General features: G+C 35.4%; 1 protein-coding gene and 1 pseudogene across 2 annotated transcripts in view; both read left to right on the top strand.

Moving 5' to 3' along the window:
- Positions 1 to 6874: 6874 nt before the first annotated feature.
- Positions 6875 to 24376, top strand: part of LOC148613602 (uncharacterized) — a 55046-nt gene continuing 37544 nt past the window's right edge. The window contains exon 1 of the mRNA XM_088587044.1: positions 6875 to 6962. Within this exon, the coding sequence (XP_088443170.1) occupies positions 6929 to 6962 (34 nt within the window). The 5' untranslated portion in view covers positions 6875 to 6928. The remainder of the gene's footprint in view (positions 6963 to 24376) is intronic.
- LOC148613603 (uncharacterized) lies at positions 16560 to 22854 on the top strand (annotated as a pseudogene). The gene is made up of 2 exons (XR_015923417.1): positions 16560 to 18738; positions 21239 to 22854. The product of XR_015923417.1 is annotated as an uncharacterized LOC148613603 (transcript).

The raw sequence follows: 24376 nt of genomic DNA, 5'->3' as shown, positions 1-24376 counted from the left end.
GCTGTATCTTAGAATCAACCTAAAAAATAAGTTGCATTCATTATCTAAAGAACAAAACCTGCCAGAAAATCTAAATATAAAACGTTTTATCAACGATGAAATGGACATGACAGTTGGATTTAGCTGACATCTACCGTTGAAATAGTCTTTTAAGTCGCTAATATTGTTAGCGACTTCTTGCACTCGTAGTTTCGGTACTTTAAATTATATTCGCATATGATTTGCATAGTATATACATGTATTTATATTCCACGTAATGCTGCTGATATTTACCCTGTTTACCGCCATAGCGTCATAGTTCTAGCTTCATATACTAGATCACAATATACCTCTTAAATAGCATACACGTGTGTTCTACGTGTGTTTTATTCCTGTATGTGAACAGGAAGTTTACAAGAAATGATCGGTAAGCACTGAACATTATCCAGTTTGCAATTCAGGCACAGGTGATGATTGGGGTTTTTACGATCTTGACTATCATTACGGATCTCGCACGACCGCCCTTACGGGGATTCTGTTAGTAATGCCGGTTAGTAGTAGAAGGTAGCGGAGCCCAGCCTTCGGGATACCTGACCGAAGAACTCAGTCAGAGTATGTCCTACTAGCGGCTGGGCTGCTGTGTTGACGCTCTGGCCTACTCCAGACCCCACGTGGGTCCGAGAGCGTTTCCCCACTCTAACTGTTTGGGAGTACGTCAACGTGTAGAGTGTCAGGCACAGGTGCTCGTTACAATACTATATAGGTCATACACATATGAATATTCATTGTCAGTTGTTCAGTTTGGTTCCTAATCTGGTTCCCTGGTCAATATCACTAGCGACCCAAAGATCACTACAACGTACCTCTTTTAAAAATATCAAACACATGTCTATGTGTGTGTGTGTGTGTTTTTTTTTTTTTTTTTTTTTTTTGGGGGGGGGGGTTGGTGGTTTATTCGAGAACGGGAAGTTTACATTAAAAGATGAAATAACTAGCATTGAATTTACAACTGGTTAAATATAGGTCATATATATTATCAGAACTCCGATATCTATGTATAATAGCAATTGCCAGTTGTTTAATCTGGTTCCGGGTAATTGAAAACATTCGGGTCATTACGGTTACGAAAGAGTACGCAATATATAAAGGGAACACAGATTTTACCGGAAGTCATCCGATTTTAGAGCATATTGCATACGTGCCATTTCGGTTGTTAAAAGTAACCAAAAATCAGTGAAAGAGAATATTTGACGCTTAGTGACTTTGAAGACTTCAGTCTTTGATTTTAACATATACTGACCACAAGAAACCCACACAAATTAAATCTAGACCGTATCTGCCTTCTTTACCATTTGTGAAACGGATTTTGAGACTCATTTTTCTGCTAGCCTCTATCAATTGTATTTCATACCATTCAAAAATAAACCCATATTCTGATTACCTAAATAATCTTGTGTACAAAAATAACATGTAAACCCACGTTGATGACATGTAGCGTGAACATGAGAAACAGATTTAAATCTACGATTTATTAAATAAGCAATATATATATGAATATTGATGAAAAATCAATAATTATTTTTTTTACGCAAATGCCTATTAAAAGGTTCAGGTGCCTTTGTGACCCCGAAATTTGCAGTGACCCATGAGCAGACACCACGCTCAAAGAAACAAAATTAAATGAGCAACCCAGACTCCACTAAAAAATGGGAGCATGGGCCAAATGCACCACGGTAGGGTAAGCGTCCTCTGCTTTTCTAGAAACACCCGCCGACATTGTAAACCAATTCCAAAGAGAGGGCAAGAGGGAGGGTAGGTTTTCCGTCCTCACCTCTTGAAATTATTGACCATAGGAAAACTACGTATATATGAAAGACAAGTACAGCATGCCGAACAAGAAATAATTGTCACAATGTTATTTTCTTTGTTTAAATACATGTATTTTCCTCGCGGAAGTGTATAAATGAGCATGCCCATCGGCCACCCCGCAGTTAACGCCCAGACAACACATTTCATTGGAAAGGTAAAGAGAAAATTTGAATGACATCTTTCAACAATATTTTTTGTACAAGTACGCAAAAAACTGAGAAGGAAACCTATGTTATTCGTCTTGTACGGGAATGTAATGTTTGATGTTAAAATGATTTTGTCAGTATAAACCTTCTAGAGATATTTTTATCATATAATTAGACAAGGATTGACCTTTAATTGTCTTGCGCACAGATGTAGTATGGTCATAGTTTTCTCCTTAAGCTTTTTTTTTTATGGAAAACTGACAAGTATAAGTATTAATAATGTCAGCCTAGACTTGTAAAGTATGAATTACCAAATTATCCTACTACTCACACTAATAATTTGCACGCAATAGCAGCAGGAACCCCCTTGCGCGAGTTCATGTGCTCCGAAAGTGCTGACAGTTCCTACCTGCCATGTCCTGGTTAAATGCCAACAAAGAGTACTATGATTATGATTGAGATTTTTACTACCTTGACTATCCTCACGGAACGACCGTTTCTTACGGGGATTCTGTTAGTAGTTGTCTGTTAGTAGTTGAGGTAGCGGAGCCCAGCCTTTGGGATACCTGACGCAGTCACAGTATGTCCTACTAGCGGTTTGGCTGCTCTGTTGACGCTCTGACCTACTCCCAGACCACACGTGGGTCAGAAAGTATTTCCCCACTCTATTTGGGAGTACGTCAACGTGTAGAGATACGAGTACCATGTTAACTGCATGATTTTTATAGGGAGAGGTCAGCAACACCTTTGAGTGAATTCATATTCGAAGGTGCTGACAGTTCCTGCTTGTCATGTCCTCGTTAAATACCAATAACGAGTACTATGTAATTTTGACGGAGTTCTCTTCAAGATCACTCTCTCAATCCGTGGCAGTATTTGAAAACCATTCTATTGGGTAAATATGAAAAAGGATAAATTTTACTAGTCTGGAAGGTATATTAACTGATTTTAGCAGGTGCATTTTTTTTTTAAAATGGTATTAAGACAAGATATATTTCCTTCGATTTTTCATTTAAACAATTAATGGTTTTATAGTCTCTGTAATTTCTGGAATCCTTTACCATTATTACTCCACACTGTGATAGACAGTCACCAGATTTAATGAAAAATAGCTTCAGAACTAAACACTGCAATACCAATAAATTTTAATCAAAACCAGTCTGCAAATGTAGAAGACATTACTTCAGAAAACGTTCTGTAATACGTTCACTTTTACTGTAGTTTTTATAAGACTTATTTCTAATGCTGGTAGTACTGATGGTATTGTTCTAAGCTAGCTTTCAGTTACTACTAGCGTTCTTTGAGTGGATATCTCATTTTGTCTATATGATACATGTTGAGAATTCGGTCTATTATTTGGGTGATTGATTTTATTTTCAGTATACTTTTGACCTTTCACGAAAGGGGCAATTATTAATGCCTTATAAAACTAGTTTAACCTCATCGCAGACTTCTTACGCATGTCCAACCAGGAGAGGTGACCATTGATGTGTCTTTGTGTCGTTAATTCGCCTTTTAATTTGATTTTGACGAATTGTCATCGTTCTGTTATCGTGGATTTTATTATTTTTTCGTCGGAGACTTTTAGAAGGGAGCCAATTTGTCACATGCTAGATGAGCTTAAATTTTGAGGATGACCCATTCAAATACATCGAACATTAGCCACAGCATTCGTCTATGTCGTTATTAATATAACAATGTGACTAATGTAAATTTACTACTACCCTTAACCCAGTTAATTAAAGGTGACCGTTTTTACACCTCGTGATCTCTGACATCCTCCCAAGTCAGAGTTTTGAGTCCACCGCGTTTGAGGGAGCAAAGGTGGACTCAAAACCCTGACTTGAGAGGATGGATATCTGAAAGTATTTACTGCTTTGAATTTAGATGACACGCAGGTGTATTTGTTGATAGTCGCCATATCATTTTTTTATTAGTAGTAATTTTACTCATACTAACAACCAGCTTGTGCTTCACTTTTCTCCTTTAAAGGGTTGGGGATTAAGAGGGTGCTTTGTTTGATTAGGAATCTTTCAACAATTTTTTTTCAAGTACGAGGAATTATCCTAAAATAAACGGACAATTGACGGATGATTCATTATTGCATGAATCTGTTAGAAAGGTTAAATCTCTTTCTTAGTTGTTTTGTTGAATCTTTCATTAATTTTTTAATTTTTTTGCTCAACAACTCAAACAATTCATATTTTTGAAACTTTTTTAAAGTTATTTTCTGTCGTCAGTTTTTATTTAATTTTACTAACTTCATCCTGATATAAAACAAGACCTAGTTAAGTTTATATTTGTTAGTTATTTGGATTAAAAAGTTTTATTTTTATATTTATTTTTTATTTTGATTTTTCATTTATTTTATTATGTATTCATTCATTTTTATTATTTATTTTATTTTGTTTTTCAATAAGTGAGAACTGCGGGCCTCTCACAGGTTAGTCTCAACTCAATTAAAAAAGAAGAAAAGAAAAGAAAAGAAAAACAGAACTCCAAGGACTTTTTAGAACATTACTGAGATAGCACGCTATACAACCTGGTTTTATTCATTATTTCCATCGGAAATGCCTGTAACACTTCTGGAATATACCGGTTGTTTCCACCATTTCCGGTTTTTGACTTGTTATTGTCATCTGTTATTATGACTTCCCTTTTTGGCAATTCTTTTTTTTTTTTTTTTTTGCTACTGACTGGAGCAAGGTTTTCTGATTTGTTTGTTAGTTTGGTTTATAGGTTATTTGCACAGTGATTTTGTGTAGGCAAGGTTTGCAGGTTATTTCCACAGTGTTTTTGTGTTGTGATGATATGCATGATGATATGCACATTTTCCTGAAGATACTGAATTAGAAACCGACAGCAAGATTTAAAGTGATGTATGGATAGATACATGTTTTACCCATCTTGTCCCGTTTTTATGTCCTTCTGGACAGAAGTGGTAACGTACTTTGGTCCTATAGTTATCAGAATCCACCGAAATGGCCTAGTTCCTATCTTTTACACGTATTTAACATTATTCTATAGTAGACTACTAGTACATAAAAGCGTACTAGAGATATGTCAACCTCCGAACAACGTCTGACTTTTTAAAATTAATCCTAAGAGAGGAAATGAACGCTTTCCGCTGTTGGACCTTGATATCTTTTAAACTTACATCCCCTGTAACATCAATGGCGGATCCAAACAGTATGTAATGGATGCTGACTTGCCTAAAAGGAACTTGCTCCAGATGTTGCCTGTATCATCAGAAACAACTTTGGAGCATATCTCCTATGAACAATGAGAGCAATTAATCTCATAAATAAGTTTATAGTAATGGCTTCTAGAAGGTGTGATGTATAGCATTTATGTGAAGTGCAAGTGAATGTAGTCTTCATTTTTAAATTAATTAAAAACTAGTTTGCAATAATTAACTATGCAAAAACTATACAGGTCATTTATTAAAAAAAAAAACAATTTACTGAAACAAACATTACAACGACTAAAACGGTTAATTTCAGGGGGTAAATTTGTTTTGGACTACAGTGTATTACTTGACATACTGCCTTGTGGTTGACAAGATTTTTAATCTTCTGTTATTCCATAGGTACTTGAAGCTGTCTGTTAGAGAGTTTAAATGTCTTGATAAATATCCAAGGCAGTTCACCAGGTACATTTGTAATGGACCATCATGAAGTTAACTATTCTTTTTGGTGTAAAAAAAAAAGTGATTCGTACTGTATAGAGTGGGCAGTCGTGAAATATAGACTATAAAATACCTAGTGATGTCTACCATTGCCACCCTTATACACTTAACAACGATGTAAATCCTTTTAGAAAAAAATGTTTGACCATATCAATTTCAATTCTAGTATGTTCACGTTATCATGTTTATACATGTATTCAATAATGTACTCCGTAATAAGTTAATTGAATTTATGCGCTTTAAGGATAGTTCTCCTTAAAAAAAAATAATTGTCGTGTCGTGTGAGTTCCGCTGTTAATCATAACCGTTCATAACACGCCTTCACCAAAGTTCAGTCTTCTTCTGACTTTACCACAGTATCATGCACTTTTTTATTTTAATATTTTGTAAAGAATACTAGTATTACCAAACAATTTTTTTTTACAAAATCCTTCTCAAGGTAGTGGAGAAAACCTCTGTATCTCCAAAAGGGAGACACTTCTGATTTTGCCACATTCAACACAAATATATTTAACTAGATTTCTGAAAACTTCGTGACAAATCATAAAGCGTCTTAAGAAACCGGACAAAATGTTTAAATAGGAGTGACTTTTTACTCCAATGAATCACCTTATACTAAGATTTCAAGATTCTTAGATGTACTCAGAAATTGATATTAACTTCGTGGGGTCATTTTCTATGTTACGGGTCTATTGTAATCTATGTAGGGCCTATAAGAAATTACATTTATTAATACATGAATGACAGGCACCAAAGCAAATAGACGACCCTACTAGTACAGATATTAGTATTCCTACACATTGGGTGTAACTCTAGGTAAGAATCAGGCAGGGATTAAAACATGGCATGACATAACCTCCCATTTTGTCAGTGTACTTGACTATATGTACATTCAGAACCAAAGAATAACGACACGACCGTACGTATCATGTAGTAAAATGAGTCATAATTTCATTAAAAGGCATTCCAAATAATAGCATCTAAGGCAGAAAACTCGATCTTGACAAGACCTCAATTTTCAAACACTCCAGTGAAAAGTTTCCAAACTTTTTCCAGTGATAAGAAAGCGGTCATTCCAAATAAAGACGAAATCACTGAAAGAAATGGTAGTATCAGATTTATGGGGTTTTGACATGCATGATTCCGATTTTTCACATTTTTTATGATTCTTACAAAGACCTGTACTCAATAAAATTCACTGAACAGCCTTCAAGATAAGAACTTACTGTCACTGGCTAATCTTGACATGGCTAACAACGTGTTACAATTACTTAGCTTTGGTAAGTCTGAATTTGCGCTACTATTGAGCTAGTACTAGGGACGGGTCCAGGTGAGGGTGTAATGGGCGTACGACCCCCACTTTTCAAAGAAAAGAAAACCCCAAAAATCTATCGTTATCTGCTAAATATTGTATTTAATATGGCATTTGTCATATTCATTCATTAAAAATGTCAAAGTCTGTTTTCCTTTTATACTGATTCTCGCAATTACGCCTCCCCTTCATAAAATCCTGGATCCGCCCCTGAGTATAATTCACCATGCGAACCCCTTGGACAAAGTGTATCAACTTGGATCGTTGGAAGTATTTTAAGCCCGACATTTAAATCATATGTGGTAATTAACTAACCCTGGCACAAATTAAAAATTGGCATCAATGACAAAGATCCACACGTATTACAAGCGGGTTTTCTAATATTTTCTATCAAAATAATTCCGTTCTAATAGGCTGTTTTTAACAACGTAATACAATTTATTTTTTACATAATATTGGCCCGACTTAGCCTTGGACACAAATACTTAGTACACTAAGCAGAAATTAACTGGTTATTCATGAATTTTCTGTTGGATTATAATTTCCAACTATTTGGATACGTTTGTTTCATTGCTTCATTTTGGTAATATATTTTTATGAACGTTTTTACCCTTGTGGTGTGCCACCGAATCAACATGAAACTACAAAAATTGACATTCGAACATTTGTTTTTAAAGTGCGTGTCGCATCCCCGAATTGTCCCCTACGTCAACTGGTTAAAATATGTCAGAAACGATGAAGTTATTCATGCCGTTTTTTTCTTGCTGTTTTTAATATTGCCTGCAAGATGCAGAAACACATTTAGTGACTTCTTCAACCGTGAGTCGATATAACATCAAATTTATGAAGACCAAAAAAAAAAAAAAAATCAAGGACAAGAAACTTAACAGCATTAACACGCATGCGTTGTATTTTATTTAATTCTAAAAGCCTATCATCACCAATTGTGATGTTAAAATTGTAATCACTAAGTCATGTTCACGTAATAATAAAAAGAAAAATGATATATAAACGTGGGATTACGTTTTTTTATGGCGCGAGTTAGAAATGTGACAGTGTCACAAGTAACCTGGATGAAAACGTCTTCTTACAGATTACTCAACAGAAAACAAATAAAGGCGTAGCAAACCCACACAAAACTTCCATTAGACCCTCCCCCAGTGTGGAACTTCATAAGAACTCCTCCAAACTGTTCCAACAAATTTGCATTTGTTGGGTATATAGTGTTCATTTCTTGCAGACAAATTGTCAGTATTGTTTAAAACAAATAGAAGTAATACTATTATTCTTTTAGTCTTACTGGACTGTTAAATATTAAAATCACATGCGTTTGTTTATTTCATCGGGGTTTTACAAGTTAGTAGCAATTGAAATTTGTTGATACGTGTGAATGTTTAATCCAAGCTAGTTATACGACCTTAATGAATAAAATAATCCGTCTTAAAGTTTGACATTGATCCTTCTTTTTTTCAAAATTGCCCACATTCTATTCCAGGATGATTTATCGAGCCTCTTTCTGTTTATATGCGTGATGTTTAGTTTGTTTAGTACAATATGGAATACTTGAGGGTTTAAATTAAAGAGTCTCAGAGATAATTTTGCGTATCTTTTAATTTCATGACAAAAATAATGTTTAATGTCGGAAATCGTGTGTACATGTATTTCCCTATCCAAAAATAGAAACATACAAAAAATAAACATAATTTGTGCTCACAAACGTTTACTCCTGCAAAAGTGAAAAAAAGTCCTTGCTTTTTAATACAACTGAATTTACAGGAATGATATTTACAATAACTCATTCATGTTGAGTTTTCCTTTAAATGGGGATCAAAACTGACGTTTAAATAACAGTCTGGATTTTTGTGTGTGTGTGTCAAAATACAAACGATTACGCCCCTTGTTTTCCAAGAAAGGTACCTTTATTACAAAATATTACACCCAAGGACGATGATGACCACCAAGAGCATTAAAGAAATTATAAAGAAATCATTGGTGTTATGGTGAGTTGAGGTAGTCCCAATATCGACAAATGAGTGTAAATTTATGCACTCACAAAAATACCAAAAATTAAAAAAAAACCAAATTAGTATTTTCATAAAATTTTGTTGATTTCTACAAATCTGTCAGACACTATTTTTTGCGGATACGACAAATTCATAATAGACACACCTTCATTACGCATATGTATCGTTATGATGTGGGCACTCTACACGTTGACGTATTCCCAAATAGAGTGGGGAAAACGATCTCGGACCCACGTGGGGTTGGGTAGTAGGCCTGAGCGTCTACACAACACCACAGCCTCTAGGAGGACATACTCTGAATGAGTTCTATGGTCAGGTATCCCGAAGGCTGGGCTCCGCTACCCCCCAACTGCTGAAAGACATTAACATACATTAACTTACAGAACACCCGTAAAAGGCGGTCGTGCAAGATCCGTAAGGATAGTCAAGACCGTAAAACCCCCCAATCATCATACAAAGTGGACAAGCATCGTTTTGTATAGAAGATATCTCACTGCAAATGGGTGTATTTTTGAACTTTGAGCTAGACCTTACTGGTTGACAGAGTTTGTCCTGTTCAGAGGAAGTATGAATATTTTAAAAGTTTATGTAAGAAATCATATCATTTATTTGTTTGGTTAGGTGGTGGCCATTTCCTACCATAATTTGTCAGGTTCGCGTATGTAAAACAAATTAAAGTCGGTAGTTCACAGTTTGTTTTCTAACATGTTCAAAATGTTGTATTTATCAAAATTACCCTACAACCATATTGACTTTTTTATTTGGGGTCATTTAAAAAAACTGCATATACATTTTTTGCTTTATTATTGTATATCCAATGATACCAGCAGGTCCGGAATTATAATTACTATGACTACGACTATCAGTATGACTATAATACTGAAGGTAGCTGGAAAGGTAAAAACCTTCGTAAGACGCTTAATCCACACTGCCTGGTCACGACACGATATATCGTCTGGCGGTCAATCGTACTTTCAACCCATGACATTAATAAATAATGCATGTTGTTTCATCGGCGTTATCTTCGTCAGGGATTTTAACCTCACAGAATTGGAATACCTACTTCAACGCATGACTTAAATAATTCAATATAGACTCTCTAGAGAAAAAAAACCACATGTTTAAACTATGCTAGCTGTGTGGAAATATCCATGATTTTCTATTGACACCTGACATTATAGACAAATGCTTGTACTGCAGAAAACGTAAGTGTAATTAAGTGACCACAATAGCTTGTTCTATTTCGTTACTTTTTCAAACGAAAGTACGGATAAATATATTGTAGACTGACTTGTTTTGTGGTTTCAACTCTACATCAATACTTCTTTTTCAGCGACTGAATGAGCTCTATTTAAGGAGGTAGACCTAGGGTAAGGGACACAACTCTTAAAAATCAATGTTTGTATTCAGCATTTTACATCAATCTTATGTAAGCATCTAATTAACTTGGATTCATTTTATTCTTCTTCAAACGAAAGCTTGAGAGGCTTTGGTGAAATTGAATATAATACAAACATATCACTGATTTCATGAGTTATATCCCTTACCCTAGGTCTACCTCCTTAATATGTATTTCATAATGAATGAACTTATTCGCGGCGATTTATTTCTGCAATTTATTCTTTATCGCAAAATTAGCAGAAAAATTCGCCCGCGAGAACGTTTTAGTTTGCAGTGGTCGTAGAAACGATGTATGACACTTTTATTAGTGAATTCTCAAAATCTTAATTGTAAATCGTTATGTTGACTACACTTACTTTGATCTGCTTGAAAAGTCCCATTAATAAGTAAAGTAATGCATGAAACTAGACACTTCTTTGGTGCAGAGCATGTCTATTTTGTCGAGCAAAATACATGAAAGAAAAATCATGGCAATCGTAATACACAGATTGTGATTACGGTTGAATGAAAGGAAAGGAAAGGAAAATACGCCATTTATTATTGTTACCATAATTCGTGAAAAAACTATCCAGATACCTATAGGATAATCTAGATCTATATTTAATCATGGAAGTTCTTAGTTGGTGAATTAGAAGTATACAGATGTTTATTTGACAATAATAGTGAAAAGACCGAAGTCTCAAACAAATATCTTTAATTGCAGCTAAATTTGCAATGGTTGGCATAGTTTACAAATAACAAGAATTGTATCCATCAGCACCATGAAAACTGATTTATTCAACGGGTCAGTTTTCCTTTCGTCGTTTGTCTACCCCGGACTTGACTTTTTATGAGCAACTCGGCGGGTGTTTCTAGAAAAGCAGAGGACGTTTACCCTACCGGTGCACCTAGTCCATGCTTCCAGTTTTTAGTGGAGTCCGGATTGCTCATTTACTTTTGTTACTTTGTATGTATGATTTTAGTTACTTTATGTTCTTTGTTGTGTATGTCTGTTTTCCATGTCTGGTCTTTGTCCCTGGATTACATTCTTTTGATTACCGCTATAACCTTGGTTCCCTTGATTACTCTTTAACAGTATAAGATATATGCTGTCTTCAGTAGTTACAGGATTCCATTTGGAGTGTCTGTTTATTAGTAGAACTCTTATCAGCCAAGGACGGAAATCTATGAGCCGGTGTCGAGTAATCTAGGTTGTGGTCGGAACAAAATAATGATATATGCTTACATTTTACCTCTTTATTACAGGTTATATCAATCTCATTGACTTCAATGTACTTATAGCTAATGGCTAATGGTTAACTTGTTACTGTCACATGATGTAAATGCGTCAATCAAGGGTTAATTCTGTGACCTTTGAATTGTTTCTGGGGTATTTATCATGAAATTTGATTTCTTGGCTAATAAGGTGTTAGCAGTCAATTGTAAACTCTGTCACCTTGATACTGTTACGTGATATTCGATTTATTGGCCTAACGTGCTTCCAATCAGGGATCATATCTGGAGCCAGGGTGCTGGGTACGAGAACAAAATCATGATTACTGGATCATACTTCAAAAATACAATCATGATTACTGGATCAGTACTTATAAACACAATCATGATTACTGGATCAGTACTTATAAACACAATTATGATTACTGGTTCAGTACTTAAAAATCACTATCATGATTACTGGATCAATGCTTCAAAAACACAATCATGATACTGGATCAATACTTAAAGAAACAATCAAGCTTACTGTATCAATACTTTAAGGTGGATGTATTATACAAAAACTGATATTTTCTTTATTTTTGGGTTGGATTGGATATGAAGGCACAGATTACCGGTTTATCCAGTGTATGGTTTCGACAGGTTAATTGAATGATATAGGAATCAAATGATAAAACTTTGTTTAAAAATGTCTTATTCGAGGATTATGATAAGGGTAAAATATAACTATAACATGTACAAAAAGGAAAGAGGGTTTTTCTATGATAAATGAATTAAGTCGGAAATCAGGGATGGAATTGAAAATGGCGGGAAGAGTTTAAAATTTAGGTTAGAATTGAGAATGTTTAAAATTAATTGCCAAATCAATCTCGTTAACAAGCATTTCCCTGCTCAGATGTTCTTCCACTAAAACGAATTGACAACAAACTTTGAATGAACTGCGATTCTGTGAAACGTTCTGGAATCGTTATTGTCTCTAAATAATAGTTGCAGTTCGTTCAGAACTTTTAGCATGGTATCGCCTTTGATCATTGCAGTTCGTTCCGAACGTTCAGATTTTTTCTGCAGGCATAATCATCATTGCCTTTATTTCCTCTTGAAGAGTTATAATGACATACAATTTAACAAATAGATGTCAGTAAAATGTAAATTATATAATAAAAATAATGTTATAATTCAAATTAAATTACTTCTAAATTTACAGTTTAACTATATTACAACAAAACATCTTTCATGATACGGACTTATTATGGGTGGGGGTGGGGTGGGGTTGATATTTTCTGCATTAGAAAATCGCAGGAGCCTATTATATTATCCGAGGCTTTGCACCACATGCACGTGACATAGTCTCGTAAAATTGAAGAAATCTATTTCGTCAGATGTATTGAGTCTTGTAATGGTTTGGTCGCAGGGCAGCTACAGCAGGCGTGAACATATATGTCCACAAATAATCTCTTGCACAGAATACATAAACCAGCGGTTATATTTGGAGTATCAGTTAAGAGATTTGAAACAAAATAATAATTTTTTATATCACATTGTGTTTCTGCTTGTTTCCAAAACGGTGCTAATTCGACGCTGTCGATGACATTTCGAACCCGAAGAAAGTCTCCATCAATATTAGTGCGGGATTTCCAGTTTGTCTCTTGCACATGCCACACTGAATTATCACGATTGATTTCCATTCACGTATAGTAAGAAACTTCTTTTAGGTACCCATGGAGCTCATAATAAAATAGAATTTCAAAAATGTCAGGAATGAAACCAAAATGAGTGCGTTCCGTTTCAACGAAGAATGAAAAGAGACAAATAAGGAATACCTTTTTTGTTCGGCAGTTGTCATCTAACGATGCAAGTTTATGTAAAAATATTAATTTCCTTTTTTCAATGGCAGCAGTTATCGGGTAGAGTCCTAAAAGACTTTCGCACATGTCCGATCTAGTTCTAGTTTTTAAGTTAAGTATTTGTTTTGTAGTAAAATGTTGAAAACGTTCAGGCATTGTTTTTTCCGCAATTTTTAGGTTTGTCCATACTTCACATCCGTACAGGATAGATGGTAACACTATAGTTTTATACAAACGTACGACGTATAGGGTAGATGGTAACACTATAGTTTATTCAAACATACAACAACATTCGGGTTAATGAACTTGGAATGAAGTTTATTCAACGTAAAGAATGCATTACGCCGTTTCTTGCAGGCATTCGTAGTGCTTTGTTTGTTTGTTTGTTGGGGTTTAACGGCCGAGCAGCAATATTTCAGCTATATTCAGACAATGAACATGAAATGGATGATAAAATGAACATGAAATGAAAAAAAAAGGATGGGTCGACAAATTTTGATTGCCACTGGAAAAAGGGGGATGGGCAAGGTCGGGCAATTTAGCCTCCTGTGGCGGAGCGCAAAAGTTCCTACTCCTATCGAATACCACAGCAGGGTTCTTTAACGTGCGAGGAACGTGGCATCTTTCCCAACACAGTGCACCACTATGGTTTGCGGTCAGGTTTTCCGTATTATAGCCTGACAACCCCAGCATGTAACACGCCAGGGGTACCCCATTCCACCACCTGGGGCACACATCCCAGTTGCTCTGTGGGCAGAGCGCCCAGCCCCCGGCTAGGCTTCTGAGCACTATTTAGTCGCCTTTTAGGACAGGCTTAGCGCTGCTGCAGGCCTATTCTTTTAACACCCGGACCTGCACGGGGCCATTCATAGTGCGTTCTAAGGATTTGAATCCATAGTTCATTTGCACACCTAGGTGAATGTGGTCATCTTGTATTAGAACTAACTCATGGCTTATCTTCAAAGGATAAAATAGTTATCATGTTGTCATGAGACTTAGTGGTGAACTGTAGAACTGCTGATTTTTTTAGCATTGGAGTGAAATCTCCATGTATGAGCATACTGCGAGCACACATCAAACATTTTCTGTAACCCCAAAGGAGACAGGCTAATACAGGAAATATCATCAGCTAGAGCAGGGCAAGAACTAACAACATGATAAACACCTGTGCTATTATTAAAAGCTTCTAAGTTAGTTAGCATTTCATTAATAAAAACTAAATGAAGCAAACCTGATAACACCCCCTTGTCTTACCCCTTGTGACACAGAAAAGAAATATAAACAGGGCTGATTAGCAACAACAGCGCTATACATATCATTAATTATACACCGCAACTTATCTGTTATCCCTAAATTATACAGTTTGTACATTAACCCCACCCTCCATACTGAATCAAGTGCCTGCTTACTATCTAAGAATGCTACATAAACTTTGTTATTAGACATTTCAATATTGTGGTATATAGTTTCATGTAGATTAAAGGAAGCTGTCATACAGCCGAAACACTGTTGAAATCTTTGCTGTTTGGGGTTTGGGAATTTTTCATATAGAACATGAGAGGTAATACGTGATCTTAGTACACTCTCAAATAATTTTAGAACAGCAGATAGAAGACTAACAGGTCTATAACTCTCCGGAGTAGTTTCACTTTTTGTTCCACCTTTATATATGGGAACTATGAGACCGCACTTCCACTTTCTCGGGATACGACCTTCATATTCAATACAGTTAAATAACATAGTTATGAATTGCACAATATTTTACCACCATATTTTATATGTTCGTTCTGTAAATTATCATGACCAAGTTTCAAGTTAAGTCATATTTGGTCATCAATCGACCATGTAGGTTTTCTACTTTACCACTGCACGTTTGTAAATTTCATCATACATATTGTCTATGTCACTTTTAAAATTTGAATCAATAAATCATGATCTTTTTTTCAGTGTAAATGTTTTCGAAGTATGAGACAAAAGCATTTGTTACAGTCTCAGGAGTATTACATACTTTGTTATTATATATAATTTCCGGGTAAATATAATTTCCGGGTAAATACTAAATCTTTTTTCGAAAACCGTTTAAGCGGTTTCCAGATAATTCGAATGTCTAGTTCCGCATATCTGTTTAAATCTCCATAAGATTGTTTCTCAAAGTTTTCACATGCAACATGTTGGATATTTCTAAAATTGTATATAACCGTTTTACAGTTTTTGTAGCTGTCAAACAGATAACCCCGCGGTCTTCCCTCGGACATCCATATTCCACAGATAACTGCGCTTCTCTTTGTGCGCTTCTTTAAAGTCATTAGTCCGATATGTTTCGTTTTTGCGTTGGAACAGTTTTTTGGTACAGCACACTCTGACGCATCGAGGACGACGGATAAAAATGAATCATACCGAGAGTCAATATCTATAACCCCACTTTCTATATCCACGGATAAAGCGTTTAAGGACTGCATTGAATATATTTGATAATTATCAATTTGAGCGTCTGTTATACGATGCCATGATGGAAGTTTATAACACTGTTCTAAAACTATGTGAGGATTAGAGTTTAAGTCAACAGATACATATATTGGTAAATGATCGGAAGTACTGCTTACCTCCCCTTCAGGAAGGATCTCATAAGTCCTCATCTGTCTACATACATCATCATCAAACAGAATATAGTCTAACATTGATATTTTGTTACAAATGTATAGTTTGGACCGTTACCTACATATCGTAAATTATTTCTGCTAGCATATCTCAATAATTGATTTGATTTGAGTGCATTTGACACCAACCTATCTTTTGACAATAGACCACCGTTAAGATCACCTGCAATCAAAACATTCCCTTGATTTATATAGTATGAGAATAACATATCTAAGGAATTTAACACAGTATTATACTCGTCCAAGCTTTCCCTTGAGGGCATGTAAACACCAAATATAAACAATGATCTTCAACTCTATTCCTTCAATTCTTTCTGAGTGCGTGTCATAAATTTCATTTACATAGAATTGCAGAGAACGATTTTATAATTTTGCTATGCCCCTTTTTCCATGGTATGCTTTATAATCAGGTGGCAATTGATCTGATTTTGCAATACAAGAATATCCAATCTCTAAACTATGCAAAAAATCTATCGATGTTTCTATTAGCTTGTGTTCAGACGGTATGCATACATCATATTTTGTCAAATTAATAAGTGCGCTAAGACAAACTGTTGAAGACATGGTACCCCCTTACATTCCATGACACAATTTTAAGACTGTTCATAAATGATGAAAAAGATAGCAATATAAACAATATTAAAGTTATTATAATGTACTTAATCATGATAAGAGTTATAAGTTGCACTGTCGTTATACTCTTGGGGGTCTTCTGAGAGTCTCTTATGCCAATCACGTTCGCTCAACCATTCACGATATGATACGCCGTTTGGCCAAAAGTTTTTCTCGCTTAGGACATGAGCACAATCTTGGACAAACGTGTAATTTAGCCGATTTGAAGCATTGCCCTTTGTATCTATTGAACAACCGTAGCTAAGTCACATTTACGATCCAAGAAGACGAACATACCCTCTCGTGTTGATTTCGAGTCAATACCCAACAAATAGAATGTAGGAGTTTTGCTACGATTCTTTACGCCCGAAAAGAACATAATTATCGCCATCAGTAGATTTTACATGGTCAGTTTTACCGCCTGATCGTACAGGGATATGATACGTGGTGTCATTAGGTAAATGTGACTTGGTAGATTCGTTAAAATTCGAAGTTCCAGTCCCATTACTATTACCAAATGTAGCGCTTTTAGTGTTATGATCAGAAGTCGAAGCCCTAGGGCTTTCACGTTCATTATCAGATGTACTTGAGCTGTCGCCGGATAAGAGTTCATCACCCGTCACATTACCGTTAGGCGCAGACGTATCGGTTAGCTTCACACTTAAATGGCGGTTAATGCCGATTAATTTTGCTTGTCGTGCCGTTTCCAGTTCCGAAAGCTTAATATTCGCGAGATAATCATTGTAATTGAATTCCCTGTTAACTTCGATTTTTGCGTAAAAATTTAAAGTTACTTTCGTATTGCGCACATTTACGGTCATAGCTCGCAAGCAGATTGTCAAATTTCTCAACATACACAGATACTTCTGTCTCTAACGTTTGATTGCTTTTTTTCAAAGTTTCAATTTCTTTAACATGCACTTTTTCATTCTTTTCAAGTTCACTTATCCTACATAGTGCTGATTGAAGGGTGGATCTCAGCTCTATAAGAGTACAATTACTGTTAGCAATATCGGAAGACGATTTTTGTTTATTGTCTGACTTAAAAATATCGTCGATACCAGTGGGATCACCGGATATAAATGCCTGAACAATATAGCAATCACGAACGTACTTATCGGTTGATGAACTATTGACTGTGTTTTTATCGGGTTTTAAGTTTCCCTAACGGGCACTCCTGTATTGAACGGGCACGACTCACAAGTATGCTCCTGTACCATGTAATAGTGTTATCTGAAGAGTTTGTCAGATCAACTAATTTGTGGACATAACTTAAAGTATCTTTTGGAAGATTCATGAGTTCATTATTTGAATTTCTTTTCGTATAAAAAAATCGTTATAAATCCTACTTAATATGGTAACTGTTTTCTTTTAACCATTCGTGTAGTCCTTTCCGCACGGACGATTTAGCGGGCGGTATTTAAACAAAATTGGTTCAATTTCTCGTCAATGCGACGTTCGTTATAAGATATCAAGTTGTTAGGTGTATACATATGCGATGTCTGATGCAGAAAATTCCCGACATCAAACTGACCAAGCAGAGAGACGCTCCATAAGTTCTCATAGGGATTCTAGCAGCACAGATTTCAACGCTGTATACGCCGTCAATTTGTTCAACAACAAGATTGACTTTGCTCTGAAGACCTAGAGAGTCGAAATCGTTTCAGAACTGCAAGATAAGTTTAAAACTAGCTCGGACTTCAAAGGCGAAGGTAATAAAATTCAATTCGCTTTTAATGAAGAGAGACTGCACAATTTAGAAACCATTGAAAACAAACTCAATTTTGGTGATTTGCAAGGCGTGCAATCCATCATTGATTCTGAAAAGAAATCCATTAAATTCAGAAATAAACTTTTGAAACTAGCCGATAAACATGGCTGGGATGCACTTAAAGAATATACTGATTCTGACATTGCTGATAATGCCGAAGATGCAGCAACCCGTACAGGCAACACGCAATGAAGTCCCAGTCCAGACGACAAACTTTGAACAAGTTGAGTATTTACTGTACAATTTCAAAGAACAATGTGAAGTTAAAAATATTAAAAATACTGCAGTTTCAGTTTAAGACGGGTTAAAAATTCTGTAAAATTTTGGAGAGAAGTTTTAAAACCTTCTGATTTCATTCTAGATATTGTCCAAAATGGGTATAAGTAAGAATTTTTTACTACAAATAACAAGTCCGCTTTAGATCAGTCAGATTTCACTGCTATTTTTAGAATTATTAGAGAAAAACCTTGTTCATGAAACGTCACTTCCTCCTTATTGTGTTGACCCTTTATCTGTTTCTATGCCAAACGGTAGAAAACTTAGATTAATCTTGGATTTGCGTCATGTTAACTCTTGTTCAGAAAAGAGAAAAGTAAAATTTTAAGGTACAGTAGAAGGTTTATCATTCGCAACGAAAGGCAATTGCATGATTAAATTCGATCTGATTAGTGGATATCACCATGTAAATATACACCCAGAATTTTATACTTATTTGGGTTTCTCCTGGAAATTTGGTTCAAAGGCCAGATATTTTGTCTTTAGCGTCCTACCTTTTGGCCTTTCTAGTTCTTGGTTTGTTTTTACTAAGGTGTTGAGACCACTAGTTAAATATTGGCGATCTAACGGGATAAAGGCTATTGTTTACCTTGACGATGGGTGGACTTTTTTGACAGCTGTCAAAAATAGCTAAGGTAACTCAAAAAGATCTTTTGACGCAGGTTTTCTGGTTAATCAAGAGAAAAGTCATTGGGAGCCTTCCAAAATTATTGATTAGCTAGGTTTTAGGTGGAATCTTCCAGACGGTACTATAGATATAGGTAGTTACAGTTAGAGAGCTTGCATCCGTTGAAGGGTCAATTATTTCATTACGATTTGCGTACGGCCCCGTTTGTCAGTTCTTTACCCGGCAAATGTCTATGTTAATTATTCAGAAACTTTTCTGGGATCAGCCGGTTCACCTTAACGTTTTGGCACGCTCAGAGTTAGAATTTTGGTTTCGTAGCGTGTTTTCCCTTCCGCCGGTGGTAATTTTACCTTGGCTTCGTGAACCGGAACGTATTATTTATACGGATGCAAGTGATCACGCTGGTGCAGGAGTGATGCTAGATTCTGTGAATCAGACGTTCCACTGTATGTGGGACGATTTTACAAAACTCCAGAGTTCTATTTACAGAGAATTAAAAGCTGTAGATTAGTTTGCTTACTTTCGGAGAACAGCTCCGTAATAAATTCGTAAAATTATATTCGGACAATCAGGACGTTGTCACGATAACTCATATTGGTAGTATGAAACCCGAGCTACAACATTTACCTGTTTCTATTTATAACAGATGTTTGCTATCTAATATAGACTTATCCTTATCTTGGGTACCACGCGAGTTTAAGAAGAAGCAGATTTTTACAGTAAACTGTTTGATTTTGATGACTGGGGTGTAAATTATCATATCCTCGCTTATTTCGACAAAATTTTGGGCCCTTTTACTTGTGATGCTTTTGCAGACCTTTCAAACTTTAAAGCTGCATTAGCTGTCATTTTCGGAAATTTTTCTTATGAAATTTGAATTATTTCTACCAAATTGTACTTTTCTTGTACAATTTCATATGATATCGACAAATAAAATGTATTACATACCTGAAATAAGTGTCTATATATTTATTGTCTTGCAAGACAAAAAATCGACCTAGATAAGTTCGTATGCATGCGACTTCTCCTAATCCGCGCATGTGCTGTAAAGGTCGCTTCTTTAATAACAAATCTGATTGCAAAGCGAAAGTGGTTATTCAACGGCAAGGAAGACCGACGGACTCATGCGGAGTACAACGCAAGGATCATTTTGGAATTTACGTATTGTGATGTAATGCGACTCAAATATGGTCATTATTTATTTGAAATCTAATCAAGAAATAGATTAAATGAAATGAAAACGAGACACGTGCTTACCTGTGTATCCGTTATTGTTATTTTTTTTTACCAAGGTTAAAGTATTTTTAACCCAGGTGAAAAAGACCAGACGAATCGATCTTCTTTGATTAAAAAAACATTGTTTTCACAGTATTCTGTGTATTATCAACATTTATTGCTTCAATTGCATTACTACAAACTTATTTCATTGATTCAGCCAAATTCAGTAGAATCAAGAACTAACAAATTTGGCAGCTAATGCAGCTACAAAGTCGAAAAATTTTACTCAGCTTTTTGGATACCCGGAACATCAGGTGTAGATGCTTTCGCTTTTGACTGGGCTACTGATTTATTGATGTCTAAGTGTTGCATATTGCTGCAAGTGCATAAAAAAATAAATAAACAATGAAAAAAATAACAAAAGAGGACAGTACTCTAGATTTGCTATTTATGGATTGATGGATTTTATAAGGAGGACTGTACTCCTTTGCTACAGAGGACTGCTCTCTAGTGATTTGAATGGCTTGTACATACATATTAATTAATTGCGTTTGTTCTTTTTATTGAATAGTATCATTTACTATTCTGATATTTATTACAGGTACTACCATTCGGAGCCATTTGGGATGAGTTTCAGGCCTTTCGGAACCACAGTGAATTTTCGGACATTGTGAAACTTTCGCCCGATATTGTGAAGAACTTTAAAGCAGATTCTACTAACAAAAAATATGACTTTTATTTTCCTAAATTTAAACAATGGTGTATTGCTCATACTTTTTCCATTTACCAGCTTCGGTATCCTCTGCTGCTCTTTCCCTAGGCGGTCTTATTCAGCAAAAAGTTTCCTCGTCAGTTTTAGAGGCTTATTTCTATAGTATAAGTTGGTACCACTCGTTCGCACATGTTCACAACCCTTGTTCTAATGAATTTCTTATTTCCATTCTCGTTAGAGGTAAACATATTCTTTCAAAACCATTAAATAAAAAAGAACCCATCACTACCGAGATTTTGTCTAAATTGGTACAATTTTATACTTCAGATGAAAACAACCTTTTAAGATTACGTACTTGTGTTTTGTGTCTTTTAGGGTTCTCTGGTTTCTTAAGGTTCAGTGAATTGTCAGGTATCCGTTTGTCCCATATTTCTTGGCATAGTTCACACATTCAAATCAAAATTCGCAATAGTAAGACTGATATCTATCGATGACGCAATTCCGTTATCACAGCTAAAACTGGCAACGCTTTTGTCCTGTACACTGGTTGAGAAAATATATTTTACTTGCAGGTTTAGATCTACATTCAGATATTTTTTCTTTTTACTGCTGTAAATTTCTTTTAAAGTGAGCAGAAATACTTAGCTACCAATAAAAATAAACCCTTTTCTTATACTAGAGCGAAAGAAGTTCTTTTGTATGCCCTTCAAGAAATAGGCTTAGATAATTCTAAGTACAATTTACATAGCCTTAGAAGTGGGGGCGTATCTGCAGCAGCCAATAACAAAGTTCCAGATAGACTTTTAAAAGTTCACGGTAGATAGGATTCCGATAGATAGGATTCCGATAAGTCCAAAGACGGATATATTAAAGATAGCCCAACAACAAATTTTAGTTTCCATGAACCTCGGTCTTTAATTTTTATATCACTCCCATTTCTTCGACATGCGATCTTGTAACGAACGCACAACCCTATTTCGTCTTTGTTTTTTTACTTTCATATTAGCAAAGAAAAGATTTATTTTCGCACGAGTGTAATGAGGGAGAAAATAATTGAATTTCTTTTCGTATATGAAAATCGTTATAAATCCTACTTATATGCGAATTGTTTTCCTTTAACCATTCTTTTAGTCCTTTCCGCACGGACGATTTAGCGGGTGGTATTTAAACAAAATTGGTTCATTTTTTTGTCAATGCGACGTTCGTTATAAGATATCAAGTTGTTAGGTGTATAACCCACCGTCCCCACCCTCGTTCCCTTACATTGTTGTACACTGGATGGCGCAGTTAACTAGAGTTCAGCACAGTCCGAACTACTTAGGCCCATTAATCACAATGAACAATTGTTTTCTGGGCTATCCTGTGTGCAAAAGTATAAGAATAGTTGGTAACTATGTCTTGATAGTTCTTGTATTACACTTTTTATTCATGTACGAAATATATCAGTCTATGCTATACATGATTGGAAATCGTTGAATAAAAAGCGATCGATCTTGTAACGAACGCACAACCCTATTTCGTCTTTGTTTTTTACTTTCATATTTGCAAAGAAAAGATTTATTTTCGGACGAGTGTAATGAGGGAGAAATTAACAAGTTTGAAAATGAAATCTTGGTTTGGTACAAAATCTTGACTTGCATAGAAGTTTGATTTCTTGGCTTATAAGGTGTTAGCAGTCAATTGTAAACTCTGTCACCTTGATACTGTTACGTGATATTCGATTTATTGGGCTAAAGTGCTTCCAGTCAGGGATCATATTTGGGGCCAGGGTGCTGGGTACGAGAACACTATCATGATTTCTTGGTCAATGCTTCAAAAACACAATCATGATTACTAGATCAATACTTAAAGAAACAATCAAGCTTACTGTATCATTACTTTAAGTACTTTGATAAGGTTGACGTATTAGACAAAAACTGATTTTTTAAAATTTTTCGGTTGGATAGGATATGAAGGGACAGATTACCGGTTTATCCAATGTATGGTTTCGACAGGTTAATTGAATGATATAGGAATCAAATGATAAAAAACTTAGTTTAAAAATGTCTTATTCGAGGATTATGATAAGGGTAAAATATAACTATAAAATGTACAAAAAGGAAAGATGGATTTTTCTGTGATAAATGAATTAAGTCGTAAATCAGGGATGGAGTTGAAAATGGCGGAAAGAGTTTAAAATTTAGGTAAGACTTGAGAATGTTTAAAATTAATTGCCAAATCAATCTCGTTAACAAGTATTTCCCTGCTCAGTTGTTCTTCCACTATAAGAATTGACAACGAACTTTGAATGAATTGCGATTCTGTGAAACGTTCTGGAATCGTTATCGTCTTTAAATAATAGTCGCAGTTTGTTCAGAATTTGTAGCATTCGTTATGTTATCGCCTATGATCGTTGCAGTTCGTGCCGAACGTTCGGATTTTTTCTGAAGGCATAATTAAATCTCGATAATGGCCAACGAATTAACGAGAATGTTCATTAACAATAGGCGAGTTGTGTTACTAATTGGACTGGAAAGTTCAAAATGTGCACCAGTAGAACTAGTGAGTGGTGCCTTGATATGTGCGATTTCAATCCGCAGATAACACCTCTTTGTTATTTGAAATATAACAATAAAGTTGAAAATGATAGTACTTTCCGTATATCCGTATCATCCTTCATTTCGTGCATTATAAAGCTAGAACATCGTTGCTTCTATAAGATAAATAATTCGACTGTCTATGTGGATATAAACCACTAAAATCCCCAAAAATCTTTCGTAACACAGATCATATACACGATCTGAATGACGCTGACAATCAGCTGACTGTTCTTGTACTTGATTTTATTTTCGCTTTCGTGCTAACAATTATACTCAATACTGAAAGACCCAGTTTTCACTCAATATGTGTAAAACATGACGGACCTGGATGTGTCTTAACGTTTTTAGGGTCTCTCATGGATGGTTTAAAGCATTAAGGTGATTACATGGTCCCCGAGCATAGTCAAACCCGTGAATGTGGGTCATTGTGTATTCGGTGAAATTAGTT

Source organism: Perna viridis, chromosome 6, assembly GCF_037379345.1.
Source record: "Perna viridis isolate PV_CMFRI_1.1 ecotype Kerala chromosome 6, ASM3737934v1, whole genome shotgun sequence".
In the NCBI taxonomy this organism is placed as follows: Eukaryota; Metazoa; Mollusca; class Bivalvia; order Mytilida; family Mytilidae; genus Perna; species Perna viridis.
This window is presented reverse-complemented; position numbering and strand designations above follow the sequence as displayed.